Raw genomic sequence first — 27,118 nt, forward strand, 5'->3', positions numbered from 1 at the left:
TTTAGTAGAGATAGGGTTTCACCATGTTGGCCAGGCTGGTCTTAAACTCCTGACCTCAAGTGATCCTCCCACCTCGGCCCCTCAAAGTGCTGGGATTACAGGCATGAGCCACCACGCCCAGCCTTGTGGTTTAAAATCTTTTGACAGCCTTTTATCTCCTCCACAATAAGATTCTTCCCTATATTGCCTAATCTTAACTTTTGACTCAGTTCCAATGCCCTAGTGCCTGTGCATCCTACCAGCCATGCCTGATACACGTCTGTACACTATAAACACTTTCACTTTCATGTCTCTGTCCCTCCTGTTAGCTTTGCCTTCACAGGGCAAAGCCCTACTTATCCTTCAAGATTCAGCTCAAATATCTTATTATTTCCCCTGAATCCAGCAGGTAAAATTGTTCTTCATTTGTATTCTAATAGTACATCATAGGTACTTTTATACTGATATTACCATGTCTTTCTTGTTAGTCTCCCTGGCTAGGCTCTGGGCTGATTGAAGGCAAAGAACTGTACTTCACAGATTTTAGTATCCTTGGAATCTAATTCCATTCCTGACTGTAGCAGGCCCGTAATCATGTTGAATTACTGCCTGTGGACCTTTATTCCTATTGTTCCCCTTATTTGGATGCCTTGATCATCTTTCTATTCAAAGCATGCCCATTCTTCATGGCCCACTTCCTCCATAAAGCCTCACTGACTAATGTAGCAGTGATAATTTTAACTGCTTTGCTTTAGGGAAAAGGGCTTGCTTTTATCAGTTTAATTTACCATACAGTTTCCAGGCATTGATTACTATTAAAAATAGAGACTATCTGTAGTATCTTTTATTGTGCTTATTTCAGCAATCCTACTTATAGATCCTTAACTACATCCATCTAACCCCAAACAGACCTAAGTAACTCACAATTTTATTGAATACAAAGCCTTTTTACATGAGAAATAACATTTATATCCATTGTTTTTGGGAAGAGATCATTTGGGGTTTGTTTCCCTTCTGTCATTTTATTTGGGGACAGTTAAAAGAGGCTTCTATTTCACATGCCATTAGAGTTTGACACCAGGAATTATCTTTTAACCTAGTGCTAGCCACAGTGAGGCACAGTAAACACAATGGAGTTTATGTTCCTGATGTGTGTATTCTTTTTTTTCTTATGATAGTGATATCTTTTTCATCTCTTTTGAAGTACTTTTTCAGTATTTTGTCTTAGCATCTGTGTGAAATATAATATATAAAAGTATTGTACAGTTGAACATACAGAGCGATGTACCCAAGATCACTCACCTATGCATTGGTAATGCCAAGCCTAGAATTCTGGCTATTTTCTGTTTCTGTTAATTTTCAAAATTAGCTCAATAAATGTAAGAAAGACAGGAAGAGGTGCATGTTTAATATGCTCCATTATCTTAGACACTTATAAAGTAGGGATTTTTTTAATAGTTGGGTTTTGCAGATACTGTTAGAGCTCATGGCTTCTAAGAATTGATAATTGCATCAGATTGCAAATATGAATATACTGTATCCATTTTAATAAGTATAAAATTTCTTTTTGATACTAGAAGCTGTAAGTATGCTATTTACCTAGAAAGTAATGTTTTTCTTGCAAATTTATGTTTAATGTGCATGACTAGGGAACATTAGCATAGGTGTTATAGCATTTAACTGCTGCTTAAAATTTTTGAGAATAGGCCAGATGCAGTGGCTCATGCCTATAATCCCAGCACTTTGGGAGGCCCAGGCAGGAGGATTGCTTGAGTCCAGGAGTTTGAGACCAGTCTGGGTAACATAACAAGACTATGTCTCTATTTAAAAAAAAAAAAAAAAAAAAAGCCAAGCGTGGTGGCATGTACCTGTAGTCCAGCTAGCTACTTGAGAGGCTGAGGCATGAGGATCACCTGAGCTCAGGAGTTTGAGGTTACAGTGAGCTGTGATCACCACTGCACTCCAGCCTGGGCAACAGAGCAAGACCCTGTCTCGAATAAATTTTTTTGGGCCAGGCGCGGTGGCTCATGCCTATAATCCTAGCACTTTGAAGAGGCCAAGATAGGCGGATCACCTGAGGTCAAGTGTTCAAGACCAGCTTGGCCAACATGGTGAAACCCGGTCTCTACTAAAAATACGAAAATTAGCTGGGCATGGTGGCATGTGCCTATAATCCCAGCTACTTGGGAGGCTGGGGCAGGAGAATTGCTTGAACCAGGAGGCGGAGGTTGCAGTGAGCCAAGATCGCACCATTGCACTCCAGCCTGGGCGACAAGAGCAAAACTCCGTCTCAAAAAAAAAAAAAAGAAAAATTTCTGAGAGTATATCATTAGAATCTAGAACTTGGGTAAAGGAAGTTAACTATAAGGGAGTGAGAGAATTTTTGTGAAATGTAGGTATGCAGTATTTGATACAGATTTGTCTTGGTACTATTAATAGCCTAACTTTACAAATGAAGGTTTAGAGCTGTTAAGTAACTCGACAACTTCACACAGTCATAGCATCAGAATTATGACCCTGCTCTGTCTCTAGAGCTTATGTTTTTAACCATTATGCTCCAATAGTTGACATCTTGAGGTCTGGGACTATGTCTTCATTCAGTCTACAGATATTTATTAAGTGCCTACTATTTTTATTAATCACTGTTCTAGGAGCTAGAGATATAGTAAGTGAACAAAAGAGACAAAAATATCTGTGAACAAGAGACAAAAATAGAATGGAGCATACATTCTAGTGGAAGAAGACAGAAAATAAGTAAATTTTATAATATAAAGTTTTTTTTTTTGAGATAGAGTTTCATTATTGTTGCCTAGGCTGGAGTGCAGTGGCACAATCTTGCCTCACTGCAACCTCTACCTCCTGGGTTCAAGCGATTCTCCTGCCTCAGCCTCCCAAGTAGCTGGAATTACAGGCATGCACCACCACTCCCGGCTGATTTTTTTGTATTTAGTAGAGACAGGGTTCCACCATGTTGATCAGGCAGGTCTCGAACTCCTGACCTCAGGTGATCCACCCGCCTTGGCCTCCCAAAGTGTTGGGATTACAAGCGTGAGCCACTGTGCCAGGCTATAAGTTAATTTTTTAAACCACTTTATTAAGGTATGATTGGTATTCAAAAAGCTGTATATATTTATTATATAGAACTTAATGAGTTTGGAGATAAGTATATAAGCATGAAACCATCACCACAGTCTGTGCCATAACCCAAGCATCACCTATAAAAGTTTATTCTCATTGTCTTATTTATTAAGTATACGATACAGTATTGTAAACTGTAGGCACTGTGCTATATAATAGATCTCTCAAACTTAATCATTTTGAAAGTGAAACTTTGTACCCTTTGACTAATACCACCTGTTTCGCCAGCCCCAAGGCCCTCTCAATCACTGTTCTACTCTGCTTCTATGAGTTTGATGTTTCTAGATTCATCATATAAGTGGCATTATGTAGTATTTGTCCAGAAAGTATCTGCCTTAATTTCACTTAGCATAATGCCTTCCAGTTTCATTCATGTTATCACAAATGCCAGGATTTTCTTTTTATGACTGAATAGTGTTCTGTTGTGTGTATATGCTACATTTTCTTTATCCATTCATCTGTCAATGGACATTTAAGTTGTTTCCATGTCTAGGCTATTGTGAATAATGCTGCAGTGAACATGGGAGTTCAGATACCTCTCTGACATACTGATTTTATTTATTTTAAATATATACCCAGAAGTGGAATTGCAGGATCATATGGTAGTTCTATTTTAAGTTTTTTCAGGAACTTTCATACTGGTTTTCATAGTAGGTGCACCAATTTACATTCCCATCGACTGTACAGGGTTCCATTTTATCCACATCTTCACTAATATTTGTTATCTTTTATATATATTCATATAAAATGGTCATCCTAACAGGTGTGAGGTGATATATCATTGTGGTTTTGATTTGGAAATCAAATCACCTGATTAATTGGTAATGTTGAGCACCTTTTCATGTACTTAGTGGCCATTTGTATGTCCTCTTTGGAGAAATGTCTATTTAGGTCCTTTGCCTATTTTAAAAATTGGGTTATTTGTTTGAATTTTGGGGTTTTTGACATTCAGTTGTAGGAGTTTCTTACATATTTTAGATATTAACCATTCATTAGATACATGGTTTGCAAATATTTTCTCCCATTCTGTAAGTTGCCTTTTCATGTTGTTGGTTGTTTCTTTTGTTGTGCAGAAGCTTTTTAGTTTGATACAGTCCCGTTTGTCTGTTTTTGCTTTTGCTGCTGGTGCTTGTGGTGTCATATCCAAGAAATCATTGCCAAGTCCAATGTCAAGAAGCTTTTTTCCTGTTTTCTTCTAGGAGTTTTACAGCTTCAGGCCTTACATTTAAGTATTTAATACATTTTGAGTTTATTTTTGTATATGGTGTAATATAAGAGTCCAATTTCATTTTTTTGCATGTGTATCTCCAAATGTAATCAGTTTTGTGAAGAAAAGTAAAACAAAGTGGGATGGCAGGGAGTAAATAAGGTGGGTGAGCAAAGCTTCACTGAGAAGTTGTTGTTCGAGCAAAGTACAAAGGAGGTAAGGAAATGATCATATGATAAGACCATTCCAGGTAGAGAGAGCAGCAAGTGAAGCTGCTATAAAGCAGGAGTTCTGGTGTGCTCAAAAAACAGCAGCAAAGGCAGCTGGAGCCAGTGAGTGAGAAGGAGAGGAAAATAGAAAAGGAAAACATAGAGGTGTCGATGCGGGGATCAGAACATATAGGACATTGCAAGGAATTTGGCTTTTGCTCTGAGTAAGATGGGAATCAGTGGGTTTTCAAACAGAGAATGACATGATCTGATTTATTTTAAAAGGATCATTCTGACTTCTATACTGAGAACAAACTATAAGAAGATAAGGACCAGGCACGGTGGCTTATGCCTGTAATCCCAGCACTTTGGGAGGCCAAGGTGGGCGGATCACCTGAGGTCAGGAGTTCGAGACCAGCCTGACCAACAAGGTGAAACCCTGTCTCTACCAAAAATACAAAAATTAGCTGGGTGTGGTGGCAGGTGCCTGTATTCCCAGCTCCTCGGGAGGCTGAGACAGGAGAACCACTTGAACCTGGGAGGTGGAGGTTGCAGTGAGCCAAGATCACGCCACTGCACTCCAACCTAGGTGATGGAGCAAGACTCCATCTCAAAAAAAAGATAAGAAATGTCTTGTTAATTCTGGTATTCCAAATAAGCAATACAGTATATCTGCTACATATTGTATGTGCTAATGAATGTCAAAAGCCTTATAATTTTCCATAGCAATCCAACTTTATAATATCTTTAGATAGGCCGGGCGTAGTGGCCCATGCCTGTAATCCCAGCACTTTGGGAGGCCAAGGCAGATGGATCACCTGAGGTCAGGTGTTAAAGAGACCAGCCTGGCCAACATGGTGAAACCCCGTCTCTACTAAAAATACAAAAAAATCAGCTGGGTGTGGTGGTGTGTTCCTGTAGACCCAGCTACTCGAGAGGCTGAGGCAGCAGAATCACTTGAACCCGGGAGGCGGAGGTTACAGTGAGCTGAGATGGCACCACTGCACTCCAGCCTGGGCAACAGAGCGAGATTCCGTCTCAAAAAGAAAATCTTTAGATAATTACAACATTTGAGTATGGATTAGATACTAGATGATATAAATGGTATTTTTTAGGTATGAGAATGGCATGGTAATCATATTTAAAAGAAGGGTTATCAGAGGTATATATAGAAGTATCTACTGATAAAATTATTAGTGTCTAGATCTTGCTTTCAATGCTGCAGCAAAAATAAAAATGGGAAGACTGATAAAGTAGGTAAAATTTTGATAATTGTTAAAACAGGTGATGGATGCATGGGGTTCAATATATTATATGGAGTTCATTATACTCTTCCATCTACTTTTGTATATATTTAAAATGCCCATAATAAAAAGTAGACAGTGGCCAGGCATGGTGGCTCATGCCTGTAATCCCAGCACTTTAAGAGGCCAAGGTGGGAGGATCACTTGGGCCCAGGAGTTCAAGACCAGTCCAGGCAACAAAGAGAGACCCTGTCTCTACAAACAAACACAAAAAAAGTTAGCTGAGTGTGGTGGCACATGCCTGTGGTCCCACCTACTCAGGAGGCTGGGGTGAAAGGATGGCTGGAGCCCAGGAGGCGGAGGTTACAGTGAGCCGAGGCCATGCCACTGCACTCTAGCCTGGGCGACAGAACAAGACCCTATCTCAAAAAAAAAGGAAAATATATGTATATAACATTTTACTTGGTAATTCCACCTTTAATATTTTATCATAAAGGAATAATCAAGAAAAAATAAATACCAAAAAATAGAACAAAAAACAAAAACAAACCAAAAAATTATTAGATATTCTGAAAGATAAGTAAAAAGATTCTCATCTTAGTGTTCTCATAATAGCTAAAATTTGAACAACCTAAATTTCTAACAGTTGGAAAATAAAAACTGGTATAACCCATGCAGTAAAATACATGCAGTCCTTAAATTGTTTTCAAAGACTATTTAATGATGTTAAAAATGGTCACAATAAAACATAAAGTGAAGAAAGCAGAATGTAAAATTGGATACAATATTACCACAATTTTGACTAAAAAGTACCTATAAATGTACATATATATTTTAAGGGATAAGAGTCTCCCTCTGTCACCCATGCTGGAGTGCTGTGGTACCATCATAGCACATTGTGACCTCAAACTTGTGGGTTCAAGCAATCCTCCCACTTCAGTCTCCTGGGTAGCTTGTGCTACAGGCAAGCACCACCATGCCTGGCTTTTTTTTTTTTTTTTGGAGTTGGAGTCTCGCTGTGTCACCCAGGCTGGAGTGCAGTGGCGCGATCTCGGCTCACTGCAAGCTCCGCCTCCCGGGTTCACACCATTCTCCTGCCTCAGCCTCCCGAGTAGCTGGGACTACAGGCGCCTGCCACCACGCCCGGCTAATTTTTTGTATTTTTAGTAGAGACCGGGTTTCACCATGTTAGCCAGGATAGTCTCCATCTCCTGACCTCGTGATCCGCCCGCCTCGGCCTCCCAAAGTGCTGGGATTACAGGCGTGAGCCACCACGCCCGGCAAAATGGGCAGACATCTGTAACTAACTCATTAGTTCATATTATTAAGAGAAACTGCTCTAGCCATCTCAGTACATCCTCTCCACCATGAAGTAAGCTCCATCAGGGCAGGAATCTTTTTTTTTTTTTTTTTTTTTTTTTTTCGCTCTGTCGTCCAGGCTGGAGTGCAGTGGCGCGATCTTGGCTCACTGCAAGCTCTGCCTCCCGGGTTCACGCTATTCTCCTGCCTCAGCCTCCCAAGTAGCTGGGACTGCAGGCGCCCGCCACCATGCCCAGCTAATTTTTTTGTATTTTTAGTAGAGACGGGGTTTCACCGTGTTAGCCAGGATGGTCTCAATCTCCTGACCTCGTGATCTGCCCGCCTCGGCCTCCCAAAGTGCTGAGATTACAGGCATGAGCCACCGCGCCTGGCCTATTTTTTTAATTAAAAAATAATTTTTGGGCTAGGCACGGTGGCTTATTACACTTGTAATCCCGGCACTTTGGGAGGCCGAGGTGGGTGGATCAGTTGAGATCAGGAGTTCAAGATCAGCCTGGCCAACATGGTGAAACCCCGTCTCTACTAAAAATACAAAAAGTAGCCAGGTATGGTGACAGCCACCTGTAATCTCAGCTACTTGGGAGGCTGAGGCATGAGAACGCCTGAACCCAGGAGGCAGAGGTTGCAGTGAGCCAAGATTGCACCACTGCACTCCAGCCTGAGTGACACAGCAAGACTCCATCTCAAAAAATAGTAATAATAATAATAATGATTATTTTTGTAGAGACAGTCTCACTGTGTTGTCCGGGCTGGTCTCAAACTCCTGGCCTCAAGCAATCCTCCTGCCTCAGCCTCCCAAACCACTGGGATTACAGGGATGAACTACCGTGCCTGGCCCTATAAATATTTATAGATAAAAGACTTTAAGGAAATATGCTAAATTATTAATAATATTCTTTATCTCTGAGTGATAGGATTTCACATCTTTTGATTCTTTATACTCTGTTTTTCTAAAGTTTTCTTTTATGCTTACCTACTTTTATTAAAACAAATGGAAGAGGGGAATGTAAATTAGTTCAACCATTGTGGAAGACAGTGTGGCAATTCCTCAAAGACCTAGAACCAGAAATACCATTTGACCCAGCAATCCCATTACTGGGTATATACCCAAAGGAATAGAAATCATTCTGTTATAAAGATACATGCAGGCATATGTTCATTGCAGCACTATTCTATATAGCAAAGACATTGAATCAACAAAAATGCCTATCAATGATAGACTGGATAAAGAAAATGTGGTACATATATACCATGGAATGCTATGCAGCCATACAAAGGAATGAGAGCATGTCCTTTGCAGGGACACGGACGGAACTGGAAGCCATTATCCTCAACAAACTAATGCAGGAACAGAAAACCAAATGCCACATGTTATCACTTATAAGTAGGAGCTGAACAATGAGAACACATGGACACAGGGAGGGGAAGAACACACACTGGGGCCTGTCAGGGGGATGGGAGGAGGGAGAGCATCAGGAAAAATAGCCAATGCATGTGGGGCTTAATACCTAGGTGATGGGTTGATAGGTGCAGCAAACCACCCTGGCACACGTTTATGTAACAAACCTGCACATTCTGCACATGTATCCTGGAACTTAAGAAGTATTGTTTTTTTAATTCAAACATAAAAAAAAAACAGTGACTATAAAAGTTTCAGGTTTAAACTTTTTGACCCAGTAATAACCCTAATATAAGGATAAGGAAATAGGCCAGGCACAGTGGCTCACGCCTGTAATCCCAGCACTTTGGGAGGCCGAGGCAGGTGGGTCACTTGAGATCAGGAGTTCTAGACCAGCCTGGCCAACATAGTAGAACCCTGTCTCTACTAAATACAAAAATTAGATGGGTGTGGTGCCGTGTGCCTATAATCCCAGGTTCTCGGGAGGCTGAGGCAGGAGGATTGCTTGAACCCAGGAGGCGGAGGTTGCAGTGAGCCAAGATCGTGCCACTGCACTCCAGCCTGGGTGACAGAGCGAGACTCAGTCTCAAAAAAAAGAAAAAAGATAAGGAAATAGTCAAATATGGATAAAGATTCAAAGATTCATGTTCCAGGGCATTCATTGAATTGCTGGGTTTTATTTGTTTGTTTTTGAGATGGAGTCTCACTCAGGTTCTAGTGATTCTCCTGCCTCAGCCTCCCGAGTAGCTGGGATTACAGGTGCGCACCACGCCCGGCTAATTTTTGTATTTTTAGTGGAGATGGAGTTTCACCATGTTGGCCAGGCTGGTCTCCAACTCTTGACCTCAGGTGATCTGGCTGCCTCAGCCTCCCAAAGTGCTGGGATTACAGGCGTGAACCACCACGCCTGGCCGAATCACTGTTTTTATTAGCAGAAAAGTTGGAAATGTCTAAGTGACCAACAAAGGAAGAATGATTAATCATGATGCATCCATATTATACAGCTACTAAATGTTTTCAAAGCATGAAATACAGAAAATGCTAATGGTATAATAGGAAGATTGGTAAATTTCATGTTTAATATGATTTCAAATACATTTTTTAAAAATGAAAGATTGAAGAGAGACAAAATGTTAGGTTTGAGGTGATTTTAATTTTTCTGTTTTTTTTTTTTTGCTCTCTGAATTGTCTACGCTGATCATGTATTACTTTATAACTTAAAAAATTTAGGCTGGGTGCAATGGCTCACGCCTGTAATCCCAGCACTTTGGGAGGCCGAGGCGGGTGGATCATGAGGTCAGGAGTTCAAGACCAGCCTGGCCAAGATGGTGAAACCCCCGTCTCTACTAAAAATACAAAAATTAGCCGGGCATGGTGGCAGGCGCCTGTAATCCCAGCCACTCGGGAGGCTGAGGCAGGAGAATCACTTGAACCCGGGGGGCAGAGGTTGCAGTTAGCCGAGATTGCACCACTGCACTCCAGCCTGGGTGACAGAGTGAGACTCTGTCTAAAAAAAAAAAAAAATTTAGTCTGGTCATGGTGGCTCACACCTGTAATCCCAGCACTTTGGGAGGCCGAGGCGGGTGGATCACCTGAGGTCAGGAGTTCAAGACCAGCCTGGCCAACATGGTGAAACCCTGTGTCTACCAAAAATATGAAAAATTAACCAGGAGTGGTGGCATGTGCCTGTAATCTCAGCTACTTGGGAAGCTGAGGCAGTAGAATGGCTTGAACCTGGGAGACAGAGGTTGCAGTGAGCCAAGATCATGCCATTGCACTCCAGCCTAGGCAACAAGAGTAAAACTCCGAATCTGATTTGTATGTAATGAGGGAAGCCTGTTTAGCTGTATGTCTCCCAGCAGTGCTCACTAGTCTGGTAGCAAAATTGAGGGGGGCAAGGATGGTAGTCATCTAGCATTAGAAGTGCTTGGCAAAGGTTACAGGAGTCTGTGTTGGTGGTCTACCTCCATGGTTGATGTGAAGATGTTTTTTATAAACTGTAAAGTTCTACACGAATAATAGTGGTAGTTTTTAATCTATCCCCATGCCACTGTCCTAATTCAAGCCCTCATTATTCTTACTTAAACTTATTGACTGCTTTTCCTGCCTCCATGCTCTCTCCAAACCATCTTTTACATTACTGCCCAGAGTTCTTTTTCTGAAGCACCGGTAAGATGGTGGTGGTTTTTTCCTTTCAGAAACCTGTGTTGGCTCTCCATGTCTGAACTTTTAAGCCACAAATTTGAGGCCTTTTTATTATTTATTTTATTTTATTTTATTTATTTATGTATTTTTGGAGACAGAGTTTCGCTCTTGTGGCCCATGCTGGAGTGCAATGGCGTGATCTCAGCTCACCGCAACCTCCGCCTCCTGGGTTCAAGTGATTCTCCTGCCTTAGCCTCCCAAGTAGCTGGGATTACAGGCATGCGCCACCATGCCCGGCTAATACTGTGTTTTCAGTAGGGACGGGGTTTCTCCATGTTGGTCAGGCTGATCTCGAACTACTGACCTCAGGTGATCTGCCTGTCTCAGCCTCCCAAAATGCTGGGATTACAGGCGTGAGCCACCGTGCCTGGCCAAGGCCTTTTTAAATGTGATCCCAAAGTACTTTTCTACCCTAATTTCTGACTACATCTCCATATACTGTTTTCTCTGTCCTCATCATCCTACCTACCTTTCCCTAAATATGCAAGGCTTAGCTAACCCTCTGTTCTTGCTCATGCTATGTCATGTAAAACATTTGAAGGACAAACTTTGGACTTACAGTTAGATGACTTGTATTACTGCTTTGGTTCTGCTGTTCACAGGTGGCTGTGTGGCCTTTAATATATTATTTTAACCTCTTTGATCCTCAGGGGTTTTTTGTGTGTTTTGTTTGTTTGTTTGTTTTTACTAATTTCTTCATCTTTATACTGTTAATACCTACCTCAAATAATTGTTAGAATTTATTCAGGTAATGAATACGAAAGCATGTTGTAACTAGATGCACAGTATACATGTATGGCATTATTTTCTACCTACCTCTGTCAGTATGCTTTTGACTTCAAATAACAGAAATCCAACTGAAAATGGCTTAAACAATGAGGAAGCAACTCTGGAGGTAAGGCGGTTCCAGGGTTGGTTAATTCAGCAGCTCAGTAGCATCGTCCTACTATCTCCCTGCTTTGTACTCTTTGTTTTGTTCCTTTTGGCTTTTTACACTATGGTCTTAAGATGGCTGCTACAGTCTTAGTTGTCACATGAAGACAGCAATGTTCAGATGCAGGAAAGGAGGAGTCCTATTAGTATGCCCCTCTTTAAGGGTGAGAAAATCTCTCTAGAAGCCTCCCCTCATCCCTACCCCATAAACTTTGCCCGATGTCTAATTCATGGAATTGTACCACATACCTAACCAGTCATCACTGGGAAGGGAAATCAGCTAATCTTCATTAGCTTAGACCAATCATGATTCACTCGCTGGTACTGGCCGTCACCTCTCCTGAAGGAACAGATGCTTAGAGAAAGGACAAAGTGGGGGCTTTATTAGGGAGGGAAAAGATTGTGATAGCATGATGTCTTCAGGGATGACCCTGGTTTGTTAGGGCAAGGAGATGAAAGGAAGAGGTGCTAAGTAGTAAATCAGCATAAAGGGGAGCTTGCTTTTGGTGACTCAAGATTTGAATCAGGCATCATACAAAATGATGAGAGAACAGACGGGGTGGGAAGAATGTGAAACTAGTTTTACATTGCAGTTTCAAAGTTTATCTTTATATCCAAATAGGTATGCAGTGGAACTGATGAAGACCCTGATGATAAAAACGCACCCTTTCGGCAACGGCCATTTTGCAAATATAAAGGACATACTGCTGATCTCCTCGATCTTTCATGGTCTAAAGTAAGAAATTCTTATTTGAATCATATATTAATTCTGCGTATAAGGAGCTAATGCTATAGTCTTAAAGCAGAATTTCTTCTCCGGGAAACCTCAGTTTTTTGTCTTAAGGCCTTCAACTGATTGGATGAGGCCCACCCACATAGTCAAGGGTGATCTCCTTTACTTAAAATCAACTGATTATAGGTATTAATCACATGTAAAGAATACCTTCACAGCAACAACTAGATTGGTGTTTGATTAAATAATTGAGTACTAGCTTAATAATTAAATAATTGAGTATAGCTAAGTTGATACATAAAATTAACTGTTATAACCACCTTCTTACCAGAATTAATACCTTTTCTTTGAACTCATTCTCCTTAACCTTTCTCTAGCATTTGATGATTTTATGCTATTGATCTTTCTTGAACTACTTGATTTTGGAGCACTGTATGTTCTAGATTCCCTTCCTATTTCACTGACTATTCCCTTGTTTCCTTCATGGAGGAAATATGTAATAGTTTAAAAAAAAAAAATTGAGAACCTGTGCAACTATACCTGCTATGTACCAAGTACTTTTCATTCACTCAAAACATATCTGTTGATCATTTTACCACCTGGTTAAGAAATGACCTCTGGAGCCAGACTCCCAAGGTACATATTCTTCCTAGTCTGCCCCTTAACATTGTGTGACCTTGGGCAAGTTATTTAACCTCACCATGCCTCATCTGCAAAATAGACATAATAAAAATACCTTCCTCATAGGGTTATAATAGGGAAAGATTAACTGAGCTAGTAAATATAAAGCACTTGCCTAGAACATAATAAATGTTCAATTAATGTTAGCAGTGATGATAATGATTAACTGAGCTAGTAAATATAAAACACTTGCCTAGGACATAATAATGCTCAGTTAATATTAGCAATCATCATCATCATCATCATCATCATCATCATCATCATCATCATCATCATCATCATCACTATCTGCCAAGTAGCATTTTAGCCACTGGGGACACAGACAAAAGTTAAGTACTTTACATGTGCTCTGTTCGTACCCTCAAAACAACCTTATGCGATTGTTGATGTTTCCTTATCAAGGATTTAAAAAACCAACGGTCCATACATGTTAAAGAACATGCTTAAAGGCGTATAGCTAGGGAGTTACGGGAGTTTAGGTTCAAACCCTATGACTTTGGAGCATTACTCTCTAGCCCATTCCAGTGTCACAATAGCTAATCACTACAAGGAAACAGGATGACAAAAATAACAGATGTTGGACACATTGAAAGATTTAAGAAATCATAAATTTTTTATACTTTCTTTCCGTTTTATACTTTATTTCCATTCTATCTCTTAGGAGGCAGCAGTAATATGATTTAGTATCTATCCAGCTACCTAATTGTCTCAAGTGAGTAATGTGCATTTTTAAGGACTGGTGCCAGCCTATAAACCACCTGGTCTTCCTGGTCCTTGATGATATGAATATAGAATACCAGTCTGTGAAGAGATAAGTGCAGAAACCAAGAGTAAACTATTTAGAAGTGTTTATGGCAGTTTTCACAATAAGTTTATACCTGTTTAATCTTTTAAAACTTGGGCTTCTATTTTGTATAATAATATAAAATGGGGCTTTTATTTTATATGCCTTTTATTTTTATTTCATTTTTCTAGTAAATGTTTTCTGTATTTTAAAATAGTTTCAGTCCACGACTCATTGGAAATTTAAAAAAACAAAAACAGTCCTTCACCAGAAATAGTCTGAGACGCACTAGTCTAGATGAGTTATTTCAATGAGGTGCTGCCCCATGCAGGAATGGTTCCTAAAGGTCTATCCTCATATCCCCAACTCCTCCACCCCACCTCCATCTAGAGGAAAGGAACAAAATTTCTGCAACAAGATTCTAAGCCTCTCCAGGGTAGGAACCAGATATTATTTTACTGTTTTTTGCTTTTCAAACACCAACTCAAACCAGATATTGTTTCTCTTTAATGTCTGTCACAGTGTTTTTAGTGAGTTTTCTATTTGTTGAAGGTGTATTTTGTGCCAATAACAAGAATTACCTGTTAATTCTTAGAATAACAACCCCATGAGGTAGACAACCTGATTTTGTCTCGAGGAAGAGATTGAGCCCCTGTGACCTATCTAAAATCACAAAATTAGTTATGGGTAGAACTTAGATTTTAATCTAATTTATCTGACTTCCAAGATCAGTGCTTAGTTTAAGAACGTTATTTAATTTCGTTTATTTAATAAAAAGTATTTATTAAATACTTATAAAAGAACAAGTCTTTCTTAAAGAATACTTATTTGGAACAAGTCTTAACATGTCTTCAGCACCTTCACTTAATATTTTAGGGATGTCTTCATACCTCTTTCATATGCTCAAAGCAATGAACTATTGCAGGAATTGAATACAGTCAGTTTCTGTTTTTTGTTTTTTTTGTTTTGTTTTCTTTTTTTTGAGACGGAGTCTCGCTCTGTCGCCAAGGCTGGAGTGCAGTGGCACGATCTCAGCTCACTGCAACCTCCATCTCCCAGGTTCAAGCGATTCTCCTGCCTCAGCCTCCCCGAGTAGCTGGAATTACAGGCGTGGGCCACCATGCCCAGCTAATTTTTTTGTATTTTTAGTAGAGATGGGGTTTCACCATGGTGGCCAGACTGATCTCGAACTCCTGACCTCAAATGATCCACCTGCCTCAGCCTCCCAAAGTGCTGGGATTACAGGCATGGGCCACTGTGTCCAGCCAAATAAACTCAGTTTTAATGAACATAGGTTCATGGTGTGCCATAGGTTAAGTTTTTATACAGTTGTTATTAATCAACAGGAAATTATAATGCAAACTGCATATACTCTTCAAAACTTTTCTGAAACTGAGTGGATCTTGAAAATAAAAATGATTGTTGTTAGATGTTTCAAAGATTATTGTGAATCTTCCAAATTCTGTTTTTTAATTCTTTACTTTTAATCATAAAGTATACCATCTATTTGAAAACAGGTATACCACAATGTACCTACTTCATAGTGTTGCTATATAATGCGAAGAACAATGCTTAACACATCGTAAGTATGCGATAAATGTCATCATTGCCTTGATTTGTTTAGCACCTTTAGGCACACCAAAGAATACAGAGGTGTCATTTGAGTTTTCTCATTCAGTATAACTCCTCCTTAAATAGATTATGTTCAGGAATTAATGAGCTTCTGCCAGCTGAAAGCTTTTGACAGATAGATGTTTGGTTCCTGGGCGATGGGGCCATCACGGTGCCTAAGTCAGTTCTAGCCTTGAACACTCTGTGATCTATTCTGAAAGATTTGACAATTTCTATTCTCTAATCTTCTTGCCTAGAGAGTGACAGGTGCACAATAACTTTTCATTTCCATGCTGCATTATAGGGTAATCTTTTTGAAGACATTTTAAATGACAATTAGAGATCTTTGTGAGTTAAAATTCACCAGTGTTATCAATGTGAAAATAACTGAAGTGACAATAAAATGAATAGATGCCTTATACTGATAGCTAAGTTCCAATATGTGCAGGTGATAACAACTAAGGCATACCTTAGTTCTCTGCTGGTGCCTGGCAGATTTCTTTAGACATTGATAAGATTCATCTGAATTTCAGAACAGGTAATGTCAAAAAGTTATAGAATCAGTGAAATATGGTATTTAACTGTTTGGGGGAAAATAGGATCTTCCAAGTGAATTTGATAATCTTTTGTTCTTTCCGATGCTGCATTTAACAATAACAAAACTGTTGGGATACAAAAACCAAAAGTTCACTTTTATTGTATAAATAGGGTTCTTTTTCGTAAGTGATAACATAGTCAATGTCATTTTCCCCATAGAACTACTTTCTTCTTTCTTCTTCAATGGATAAAACAGTCAGATTATGGCACATTTCTCGAAGAGAATGCCTTTGCTGTTTTCAACATATAGATTTTGTCACTGCCATAGCTTTTCATCCAAGGGTAAGTAACTATTTATACATGTTTTTGTTAACCTCTAAGGAAGGTGAGAGAACCTGATTTCTCTAGAGGGCAATTGGACTACAGGAAAAAAATTATTAACAGCTACATAGTTATGAGCAATTTAATTTAGTGTTTCATTTTGCTTTAGAAATGAGAAAGGAAATATTCTGCTGATCTGCATTAGAAAAACTGGGGATATTATATCCTAAATCTTTATTAAGACATGCAAGGTATAAATAAATGAAATAAAGTATCCTATTAAAGATGAGAGATATTGGAGATGGAGGAAGAAGAGACAGCAGATGGATAAATGAGAAAGGGAAGTACCTAGGCAGAAATAATGAGAAGATTGGGGAGGGAAGAGACAGAGAAAAAGACTGAAATTCAGAGGCAAAGACAAAAATTCATTACAAGATATACTGAATTCATATTGTTAGTCTTGATATCCCTTCTTTATTCCTTTTCAGTATAGAAAATCCTTTCATATCTTTCCCCCAGAAATAAAGTATTTCATATGATTTCAGCCAAATGAGAAAAATCTGCTGTCATGGAATTGCAGACCTATTGTATGCCCTTAGAGGATAGAGCCACCAAATGCTTAAGGCTAAATTAGTTACAGATTTTTGCAACTGTAAGCAAAAGGGAAATCACATGTCGGCGCTGACTGCACTAGCTCTATTAAGCAGAGGACTCGAGCTGACCCTAGCAACAAGTTTCCCTTACCTAAGTTGGTGTTATGATTACATTTCCAGTGGTGTCCTCATCTTTATATGTTTAACACACATTATCTTTGTAATGTAACATTTTAATCATATTCACATTTCTTCATCTCCCCCAAATTAAGAAAACTGACTTGTTTTCAATATACTTTACTTCCCTGAGCAGGCTTGTAACATAAGCAGTGATAATTCCGAACCCTTGAAGACTTGGTTAAGGGCCAGGCGCGGTGGCTCACGCCTGTAATCCCAGCACTTTGGGAGGCCAAGGCGGGCAGATCACGAGGTCAAGAGATCGAGACCAACCTGGCCAACATGGTGAAACATTGTCTCTACTAAAAATACAAACGTTAGTCAGGCGTGGTGGCAGGTGCCTGTAGTCCCAGCTACTCGGGAGGCTGAGGCAGGAGAATCACTTGAACCCAGGAGGCAGAGGCTGCAGTGAGTTGAGATCGCACCAGCCTGGGCAATAGAGCGAGACTCTGTCTCAAAATAAAAAAAAAAAAGAGGAAGAAGACTTGGTTAAGAATTTTAGTGGCTCACGCCTATAATCTCAGCACTTTGGGAGGCTGAGGTGGGAGGATGGCTTGAGGCTAGGAGTTCAAGACCAGCCTGGGCAACACAGTGAGACTCCACTTCTATCACACACAAAAAAACTATGTTAATTCTTACCAGTTTTGATGATCAAGTCGTTAGAGTCTTCTTTCTGAATAACACCCCCATCCCTGTCCCCTATACACACAACAAAAGGATGGATTTACCCCATCAGCAACTGTGAGCAAAATCTTTCCATCCATAAATCTTTCCATAACTCTATTTTAGCTATAAAGTATCAGGTTGGAAAGAGATATTTGGTTGTGATCATTTTCTTTCTCATTCTTTTTCTTTTCTTTTTATTCATTTATTTATTTATTTATTTTTTGGAGACAGGGTCTCACTTTGTCACCCAGGCTGTAGTGCAGTGGTGCAGTCTCGGCTTACTGCAGCCTCAACTTCCCTAGCTCAGGTGATCCTCCTGCCTCAGCTCCCCAGGCAGCTGGGACTACAGGCATGCACCACTATGCCTGCACTGTGCTTAGTTAATTTTTGTATTTTTAGTAGAGACAGGGTATTGCCATGTTGCCCAGGCTGGTCTCAAACTCCTAGGCTCAAAGCGATCTGCCCACCTCGGCCTCCCAAAGTGCTGGGATAAAAGCATGAGCCACTGCACCCATCCAGTTGTTTTCCATGTGGTATTTTATTATTTATTAAACTTCCTGTTCAGCCATGATTTTTTTTTTTTTTTTTTTGAGACAGTCTCCAGGCTGGAAGTGCAGTGACACAATCTCGGCTCACTGCAATCTCCACCTCCCGGGTTCAAGCAGTTCTGCCTCAGTCTCCCAAGTAGCTGGGATTACAGACATGCACCACCACATCCAGCTAATTTTCGTATTTTTAGTAGAGATAGAGTTTCACCATGTTGGCCAGGCTGGTCTACAACTCCTGACCTCAAGTGATCCGCCTGCCTCGGCCTCACAAAGTGCTGGAATTACAGACGTGAGCCACTGCGCCTGGCCCAGCCAATGATTTTTTATAGTGCTTTTATTTGGTTTTATTTTGGAAACTATAAAGCCCTATTTCTAAAAATCGTACTGACCTGGAGTGTTTTTAAGAGGAGCTAGGAAAGAATAGGGTAGTGATGCCTTTTTTTTTTTTTTTTGGGAAGTATGACTTTTATTATAATGTTAAAGGAAGAAAGGTAGCAGAGTTAGAAAAGAAATAGCAAAATGGGCCAGGCATGGTGGCTCATGTCTGTAATCCCAGCACTTTGGGAGACCGAGGCGGGTGGATCACTTGATGTCAGGAGTTCAAGACCAGCCTGGCCAACATGGTGAAAACCCGTCTCTAATAAAAATACAAAAATTAGCCGGCCGTCGTGTTGCATGCCTATAATCCCAGCTACTCAGGAGGCTGAGGCAGGAGAATTGCTTGAGCCCAGGAGGCGGAGGTTGCAGTGAGCCAAGATTGTGCCACTGTACCCCAGCCTGAGTGACAGAATGAGACTCCATCTCAAAAAAAAAAAAAAAAAAAAGGAATAGCAAAATGGAGATACACACACATAGATGTATGTATGTGACAATTATGAATTAGAAGACTAGGTTAAAGTATTTTTACTTGTTCAGCTCTTCTACTGGTACACACTGAGTGAGCTTACTATACCATAGCCATGAAGATGTCCATTATTTGTAGATTGTCTTTGACAGGTTTCAGAGATGAGTAAGAATAATAATCTTTGGCAAGGAACAGAAACCCTTAGGGCAGGGGGGTTTGGGGTGGGGGAAGGAAAAAAAAAGAAGAAGAAGAATCTTGGCTGGGTATGGTGGCTCACTCCTATCATCTCAGCACTTTGGGAGTTTGAGGCAGGAGGATCACTTTGAGACCAGCCTGGGCAACATAGGGAGACCCCATTTTTATAAAAAAATTTAAAATTAGCCAGGTATGGTAGTGTGCTTCTGTGATCCCAACTACTTGGGAGGCTGAGGTGAGAGGATTACTTGAGCCCAGGAGGTCGAGGCTGCAGTAAGCCATGATCAAGCCTCTGTACTCCAGCCTGGGCAACAAACTGAGACCCCATCACCAAAAAAAAAAAAAAAAAAAGAAAGAAAGAAAAATTCTTATGTTGCCAAAAACAAAACAAGCTTAGTGGTAGGACTGATTTAGTTTAAAGGAGATTTCTCAATCCTAGTATTATTGACATTCTTTGTTACACGGGGGAGAGAAGGCTGTGCATTATAGGATATTTAGCAGCATCCCTGGCCTCTACCCACTAAATACTGGTAGCATCCTGATCCTCCCAACAGTTTTGACAACCAGAATGTCTCCAGATAATGCTAGATGTCCCCTGTGGGGTCAGATTGCCGCAGGTTGAGAACCCCTGATTTGAGATCAGAATTTGAATAATGAAGTAATTCTCTGTTGAAGTGGTGTTAGAGTTCCAAAAATGACTGGTTTTGGGGGCCACTAACTGATGTTACTCTTTATCCAAGTGTTACATGTATCCCAGAGGAAGGTATGATATAGGATAGTGTTTCCCATAGCGTGTTCTGAAAGGTCTAGCACCTCCCCTAAACATGCCCCCCCAAAAAAAGTCTGTGGTTAAATATGTTGAAAAATGCTACCTACTTTATCCTCTCTTTGGAGATTCAAAATGCAGGTTAACTGAGAATCATGTTTAACTTTTTGTAAGCCAGAATTTCTCAAACTTACTTGATCACAGAACCTTCTTCTATGTAATACACACTCAAACACGTTATCTATTGACATCCATATCTTGCAAAACAGCAGTTTAAGGATATGATAATTAGAGTTTTATTTCTCCAAAGTGAATAGTGAGGTTTCTTATTGTTGTTACTGCTTTCGGTGCATAAAATAATGCTTGCTTAAAGAATAAAAAATTTTTAATGAAATCGTTTTTTGTTTTTTTTTTTTTTTGAGACAGAGTCTCACTCTGTCGCCAGGCTGGAGTACAGTGGTGCGATCTTGGCTCACTGCAACCTCCGCCTCCCGGGTTCAAGCGATTCTCCTGCCTCAGCCTCCCGAGTAGCTGGGACTACAGCCGCGCACCACCATGCCCAGCTAATTTTTATATTTTTACTAGAGACGGGGTTTCACCATGTTGGCCAGGACAGTGTCGATACCTTGACCATGTGATCCACTGCCTCGGCCTCCTCCAAAGTGCTAGGATTACAGGCGTGAGCCACCGCGCCCGGCCCTGAAATCTACATTTTTAAACTATTCTAATAGACTTACTGATTTGATTTGCTAATGAGTTTTTTCTTGATGTGGTAAAATGAAAACTTTCTCTGTTGCCACCTCTTTAGGATGACAGGTATTTTCTAAGTGGGTCTTTGGATGGTAAGCTCCGCCTTTGGAACATACCTGACAAAAAAGTGGCTTTGTGGAATGAAGTAGATGGTCAGACAAAATTGATCACAGCTGCAAATTTCTGTCAGAATGGCAAATATGCAGTGATTGGGACATATGATGGCAGATGTATTTTCTATGATACAGAGGTAAATGATTGTTTTTTGTAACTTATATAATTGTATACTTAGTAAACACTTTCATGGTTTTGGACAAGTTGTTTATCCCCTCTGGGCTTTAACTGCATTTTCTCTAAATAGGGACAAATAATACCATGTCTGTCTTAAGAGTTGGAACAGATGACTTTTGAGATGTCTTCTAATTCTAATTTAAAAAAAATTTTTTTTGAGATGGAGTCTCACTCTGTTGCCCAGGATGGAGTGCAATGGAGCGATCTCGGCTCACTACAACCTCCACCTCCTGGATTCAAGTGATTCTTGTGCCTCAGCCTCCTGAGTGCTGGGACTATAGGCACGTGCCACCACACTCAGCTAATTTTTGTATTTTTTGGTAGAGATGGGATTTCAACATGTTGGCCAGGCTGGTCTCGAACTCCTGACTTCAAGTGATTAACCTGCCTCAGCCTACCAAAGTGCTGGGATTACAGGCATGAGCCACCATGCCCAAGCAAAAAGAATTTTTTTATAGAGACAAAGTCTCATTCTGTCACCCACGTTAGAGTGTAGTGGTGCAATTATTGCTCACTACAGCCTCGAACTCTTGGGCTCAAGCAGTCCTCCTGCCTCAGCCTCCTGAGTAGCTAGAGTTACAGATACGAGCCACCACACATGCTCCTAATTCTAATATGTTAAATGTATGATTTATTTTTAGCATTTGAAATACCATACACAAATACATGTCCGATCTACTAGAGGGCGCAACAAGGTTGGAAGAAAAATTACTGGCATTGAGCCTTTACCTGGAGAAAATAAGGTACTACAGTATTCAAAACCATCTCTCTCCATACTATATGTAGATTCTTGAAAGTTCTTAATATCTTGGCAAAAAAATGTATTCTCTTTCTTGTAGAATACCACTTTTCTTCTAGTTTTGAGGTATATTAGTTTGTATGTGTGTAACACCCTTTTTGGGTTGTAGCTTAGCTTGTACTAAAAGATGATATTTTTAACTTTTCATTTGATCTACTTTTAGATATTGGTAACCTCAAATGACTCCAGAATCAGACTATATGATTTGAGAGATTTGTCACTATCCATGAAGTATAAGGGTTACGTCAATAGCAGCAGCCAGATCAAAGCAAGTTTCAGGTAAATTGGCAATGAGATGTTCCCAAAAGAGATCAGGACATTTCTCCCCTAATTCCGTTTTTCCATTGGTCTATGTCTTATGTTTAATGGGGTTCTTTTCACTTTTGCAAGTAATAGTTTATTATCATGCAGTACTTACCTTGTCCACCTATATAGTATATAGAATTCGAATTGACCCTGTTCTGCGAATGAAGAAACCAAGACGCAGAAAATTAAGTGATTGGCCTAAAGTCATAGTTGTAGAGCCAAGATTAGAAGACTCTCATCTCTAGAGTTTTTGCTTTTGTACCTTTGTTTACGCTTTTAGGAGGGGGCGTACGGCTCATCCCGCCACTCCTCTCCCCGTCCCATTGTCTTGAACCTTTTAGGAAAGGAAGGAACCTTTTAGGACGCTAAGAAAGCATTTTAACACCCCACAGCACAGTGTCTTGTATTCAAAACTTTACATATCATTATTATTTAAATTTCTAATTTGGGTTCTGGACACTCTCCTGAAATAGCGTTAGCTACCTTTTCTTCTTTCTAGCCCTCTTCTTTTGCCGTTTCCTTACCAGTTCTTTTTTCTTAAATTATACAGTAATTAATTCAATTGGTAAAGTATTCTGCTCCTGTCTTTCACACCTTAAATCATCATTCCTCCCAACATGGATTAACTAACATCACAGTTACTTAGAGCTTTGATACAAATACAAGTGCCAGGCCACTACATCACACGTACACATTTAGAACATCTAGAGTGAGACCATGAGTCTACATATTCAACAAGCTACTTCAAGTGTTATTTTAGGTATCACAAAGTAGGAAGCACTGATAAAGGAAACCTTTAAACATATACACACGCACATTTTATTTGCTTTTCCTTTCTCCCCCAAATTCAGCCATGATTTTACTTACCTCGTTAGTGGTTCAGAAGATAAGTATGTTTATATCTGGAGTACTTACCATGACCTAAGCAAGTTTACTTCAGTCAGAAGAGATCGTAATGACTTCTGGGAAGGTATTAAAGGTAAGTACATACTTGCTTTTGTGTGTCTTATAAGAGAATCAAGTTAAAGTGGATATGTACTAGAAGTAAATTCATGACCGGGCACAGTGGCTCACGCCTGTAATCCCAGCACTTTGGGAGGCCGAGACGGGCGTATCACGAGCAGGAGATCGAGACCATCCTGGCTAACACGGTGAAACTCTGTCTCTACTAAAAATGCAAAAAAAATGAGCCGGGCGTAGTGGCGTGCGTCTGTAGTCCCAGCTACTCAGGAGGCTGAGGCAGGAGAATCGCTGGAACCCGGGAGGCGGAGATTGCAGTGAGCCGAGATGGCACCACTGCACTCCAGTCTGGGCAATAGAGTGAGATTCCGTCTGAAAAAAAGACAAAAAAAAAAAGAAGTAAATTCATTTAGGCATTATTTTAGAGAGGCAGTTTGACAATGATAAAGTGCCTTGCATTTGGCTTTGCTTGTTTTATCTATACTAAGGAAGAACTTTGGTCTAAAATTTGAGAAGTCAGGGAATTTCAGAACTTATATGTGATTTTTTTTAGAAAAATTTTTAGGTTTTAAATCACTCTTAGTTACTTCTATGTTAGTTTTTAAGGATATTTGGCATATAACATACACTATCGTGTTTGTCTTGGTATCCAATTTGTCAATTATCCTGAAGTAAATTTTTTCCGCAGCCCACAATGCAGTTGTTACATCAGCCATCTTTGCACCAAACCCAAGTTTGATGTTATCTTTGGATGTGCAATCTGAAAAATCAGAAGGGAATGAGAAAAGTGAAGATGCTGAAGTTTTGGATGCCACACCTTCTGGTAAATCTTTACTTGTCCTGTATTTTTTTCTAGTCAGCACTTAGTAGCCTCATTTATCTCATTTGAGTATAATGAGGTTTTCACTAGTATAAAGAATATTTCTTTTTTCTTTTTTCTTAAGACAGGGTCTTGCTCTGTCACCCAGGCTGGAGCGCAGTGACGCAGTCACAGCTCACTGCAGCCTCAACCACCCTGGAGTCAGGTGATCCTTCCACCTCAGCCTCCCAAGTAGCTGGGACTACAGGCCTACACCACCATGCCCAGCTAATTTTTGTATTTTTTGTAGAGATGGGGTTTCACCATGTTGCCCAGGCTGGTCACAAACTTCTGGGCTCAAGCAATCCACCCACCTCAGCCTCCCAAAGTGGTGGGATTACAGGCGTGAGCCACCAAAGAATATTTCTTGTTTGCAACTTAATGGTTGTCAGATATCCATTTCTGAACTTTTCAGTAATATATTTCCTCAAAGTTTTACCTGTTTTAAATTCACCTGAGAATTAAAAATGAGAAATTTGGGCCTGGTGCGGTGGCTCACACCTGTAATCCCAGCACTTTGGGAGGCCGAGGCAGATGGATCACGAGGTCAGGAGATCGAGACCATCCTGGCTAACACGGTGAAACCTCGTCTCTACTAAAAATACAAAAAATTAGCTGGGCGTGGTGGCGGGCGCCTGTAATCCCAGCTACTCGGGATGCTGAGGCAAGAGAATGGCGTGAACCCCGGGAGGCGGAGCTTGCAGTGAGCCGAGATCGCACCACTGCACTCCAGCCTGGGCGACAGAGTGAGACTCCATCTCAAAAAAAAAAAGAGAAATTTAGATGTTCATAACTATGGGTAACCATTCTCTTTAGAGAAGTGCAAACAATATATGCAAATGTAAAACTTCTTTATTACCTGTCTCTCCTACTAGTCTGTAATCTCTAGAAGACAGACTTTTCATGTCTTATTTATTGCTGTATTGCCAGTGTCTCACACAGTGCTTGCCTACACATAGTAGATGCTTAATGAACATGTGCTGACTAAATGAATTAAACCCAAATGAAACAGGGCTAATTTTTCGACTTGCCACAAGTTAACAGCTTCTTGAGATAGGTGGCTATTTACAAGTTTGTAATTTCTTGCCATTTGTAGCATATATGCTTTGAGAATGAGTATTAATTCCAGTTATATACAGTGCTCATATTAGGAAGGGAGAAGAAACTGCCAACAAGTAATATTGAGTGCCAATCAGTTATATAAAAATCTGGGCCGGGTGCGGTGGCTCACGCCTGTAATCCCAGCACTTTGGGAGACCAAGGCAGGTGGATTATGAGGTTGAGAGTTCGAGACCATCCTGGCCAACATGGTGAAACCCCATCTCTACTAAAAAACTGCAAAAATTAGCTGGGCGTGGTGGTGCACGCCTGTAGTCCCAGCTACTCAGGAGGCTGAGGCTGGAGAATCGCTTGAACCAGGGAGGCGGAGGTTGCAGTGAGCCGAGATTGCGCCACTGCACTCCAGCCTGGTGACAGAGTGAGACTCCATCTCAAAAACAAAAAAACAAAAAAAAAAACCAAGGTGAGCAGATTGCTTGAGGTCAGGAGTTCAAGACCAGCCTGGCCAACATGTTGAAACCCTGTCTCTACTAAAAATACAAAATGTAGCCAGGTATGGTTGCACACCTCTGTAATCCCGGGAGGCTGAGGTGGGAGAAGTTCTTGAACTCAGGAAGGTGGAGTTTTCAGTGGGCTGAGATTGCACCACTGTACTCCATCCTGGGTGACACAGCAAGACTCTGTCTAAAAATATATATATATATGGCAGGCGTGGTGTGTACCTGTAATCCCGGGTACTTGGGAGGCTGAGGCAGGAGGTCTTGAGCCCGGGCAACATAGAAGACCAGCCCGGGCAACATAGAAGGACACCCAACTCAAAAAATATATATATGATTTTTTTTTAATTTTTAAATCGATTGCATAATAGTTTATTGACTGTATTGGCTCATGCTACAGATTACAAACAGGTCATAAAGCCACAGGAATAGATACAGTGTACAAAGAGTGCTTCTAAAGTATTTGAGTTATCAAGTACTTTAATCTCAAGTAATTTTTTTGTAGTATTATTTGGACTATCAACTCCACTCACGACACTATTCCTTCTGTCTGTGAAGAAAAATTTTGATAACAAAGATGAACTTCAGTCTAGCATTTCTTTCAGTACAAGATACAAAAATAAACCAAGTTAGAATGATTAAACCTTTCCTAAATGCCTGTTTAACTGCTTTCTGTGTTCTTTTTCTTTCCTTCTCAGAATCACATCCAGCTTCTGTCTTCTAACTTAAGTCATTTACATTTTTTCTTTTTTTTTTTTTAACTTACGAATGAATGAATGAATGAATGAATGACATGGTGTCGCTCTATTGCCCTGGCTAGAGTGCAGTGGTACAATCATAGCTCACTGCAACCTTGAACTCCTGTGCTCAAGCAATCTTCCTGCCTCAGCGTCCCGAGTAGCTAGGACTACACTTACTACCATGCCTGGCTAATTTTTTTTTTTTTTTTCTTTTTGGTAGAGATGAGTTCTCGTTATGTTGCCCAGGCTGGTCTCGAACTTCTAGCCTCAAAAAGGTTAGCCCTACTTTGGCCAAAGTGCTGGGATTACAGGCATGAGACATCACACCTGGCCTTTTTTTTTTTTTTTTTTTTCTTTTCTTTTGTGCTACCTTTTTACATTCTGTAAAAAGTGCTACCTTTTTACATTCTATATACTTCCCCTGCATATTCCACAGGAAATTCTAGCTTTTAAAACAATTTGAGGAAAAGTAAAAAGTACAGGGTTTTTTTTTTTAACTTCTCAAAAATATACCACATTAACAAGGTTCAGTTAACTGTGTCCTTTTTTAAGAGGCACAAATTTTAGTGGATTGTACTCAAATTTGTGTTTGTCATTTTGTACCCATGTAGGTGTAGTCTAAGAATAAGCTCTCTTAAACCCAAAATGTGGGATCACAAAATATATTCAATTGCCCTCTCTCTTTGTTCCTGACGTGTTTGGCAATTCGAGCCCCAATTTTCCTTATGTGTAAAATAATGATGATAACCTAGTTTATAGGGTTTCAA

At 40.2% G+C, this 27,118-nt stretch overlaps 1 protein-coding gene across 1 annotated transcript in view; it reads left to right on the top strand.

Moving 5' to 3' along the window:
- Positions 1-27,118, top strand: part of WDR44 (WD repeat domain 44) — a 102,725-nt gene that overhangs the window by 73,268 nt on the left and 2,339 nt on the right. The window contains exons 13-19 of the mRNA XM_024240958.3: positions 12,257-12,370; positions 16,200-16,322; positions 20,899-21,090; positions 21,773-21,874; positions 22,094-22,209; positions 23,088-23,215; positions 23,885-24,019. Coding sequence (XP_024096726.1) covers positions 12,257-12,370; positions 16,200-16,322; positions 20,899-21,090; positions 21,773-21,874; positions 22,094-22,209; positions 23,088-23,215; positions 23,885-24,019 — 910 coding nt within the window. The remainder of the gene's footprint in view (positions 1-12,256; positions 12,371-16,199; positions 16,323-20,898; positions 21,091-21,772; positions 21,875-22,093; positions 22,210-23,087; positions 23,216-23,884; positions 24,020-27,118) is intronic.

This window comes from Pongo abelii, chromosome X (assembly GCF_028885655.2).
Source record: "Pongo abelii isolate AG06213 chromosome X, NHGRI_mPonAbe1-v2.0_pri, whole genome shotgun sequence".
In the NCBI taxonomy this organism is placed as follows: Eukaryota; Metazoa; Chordata; class Mammalia; order Primates; family Hominidae; genus Pongo; species Pongo abelii.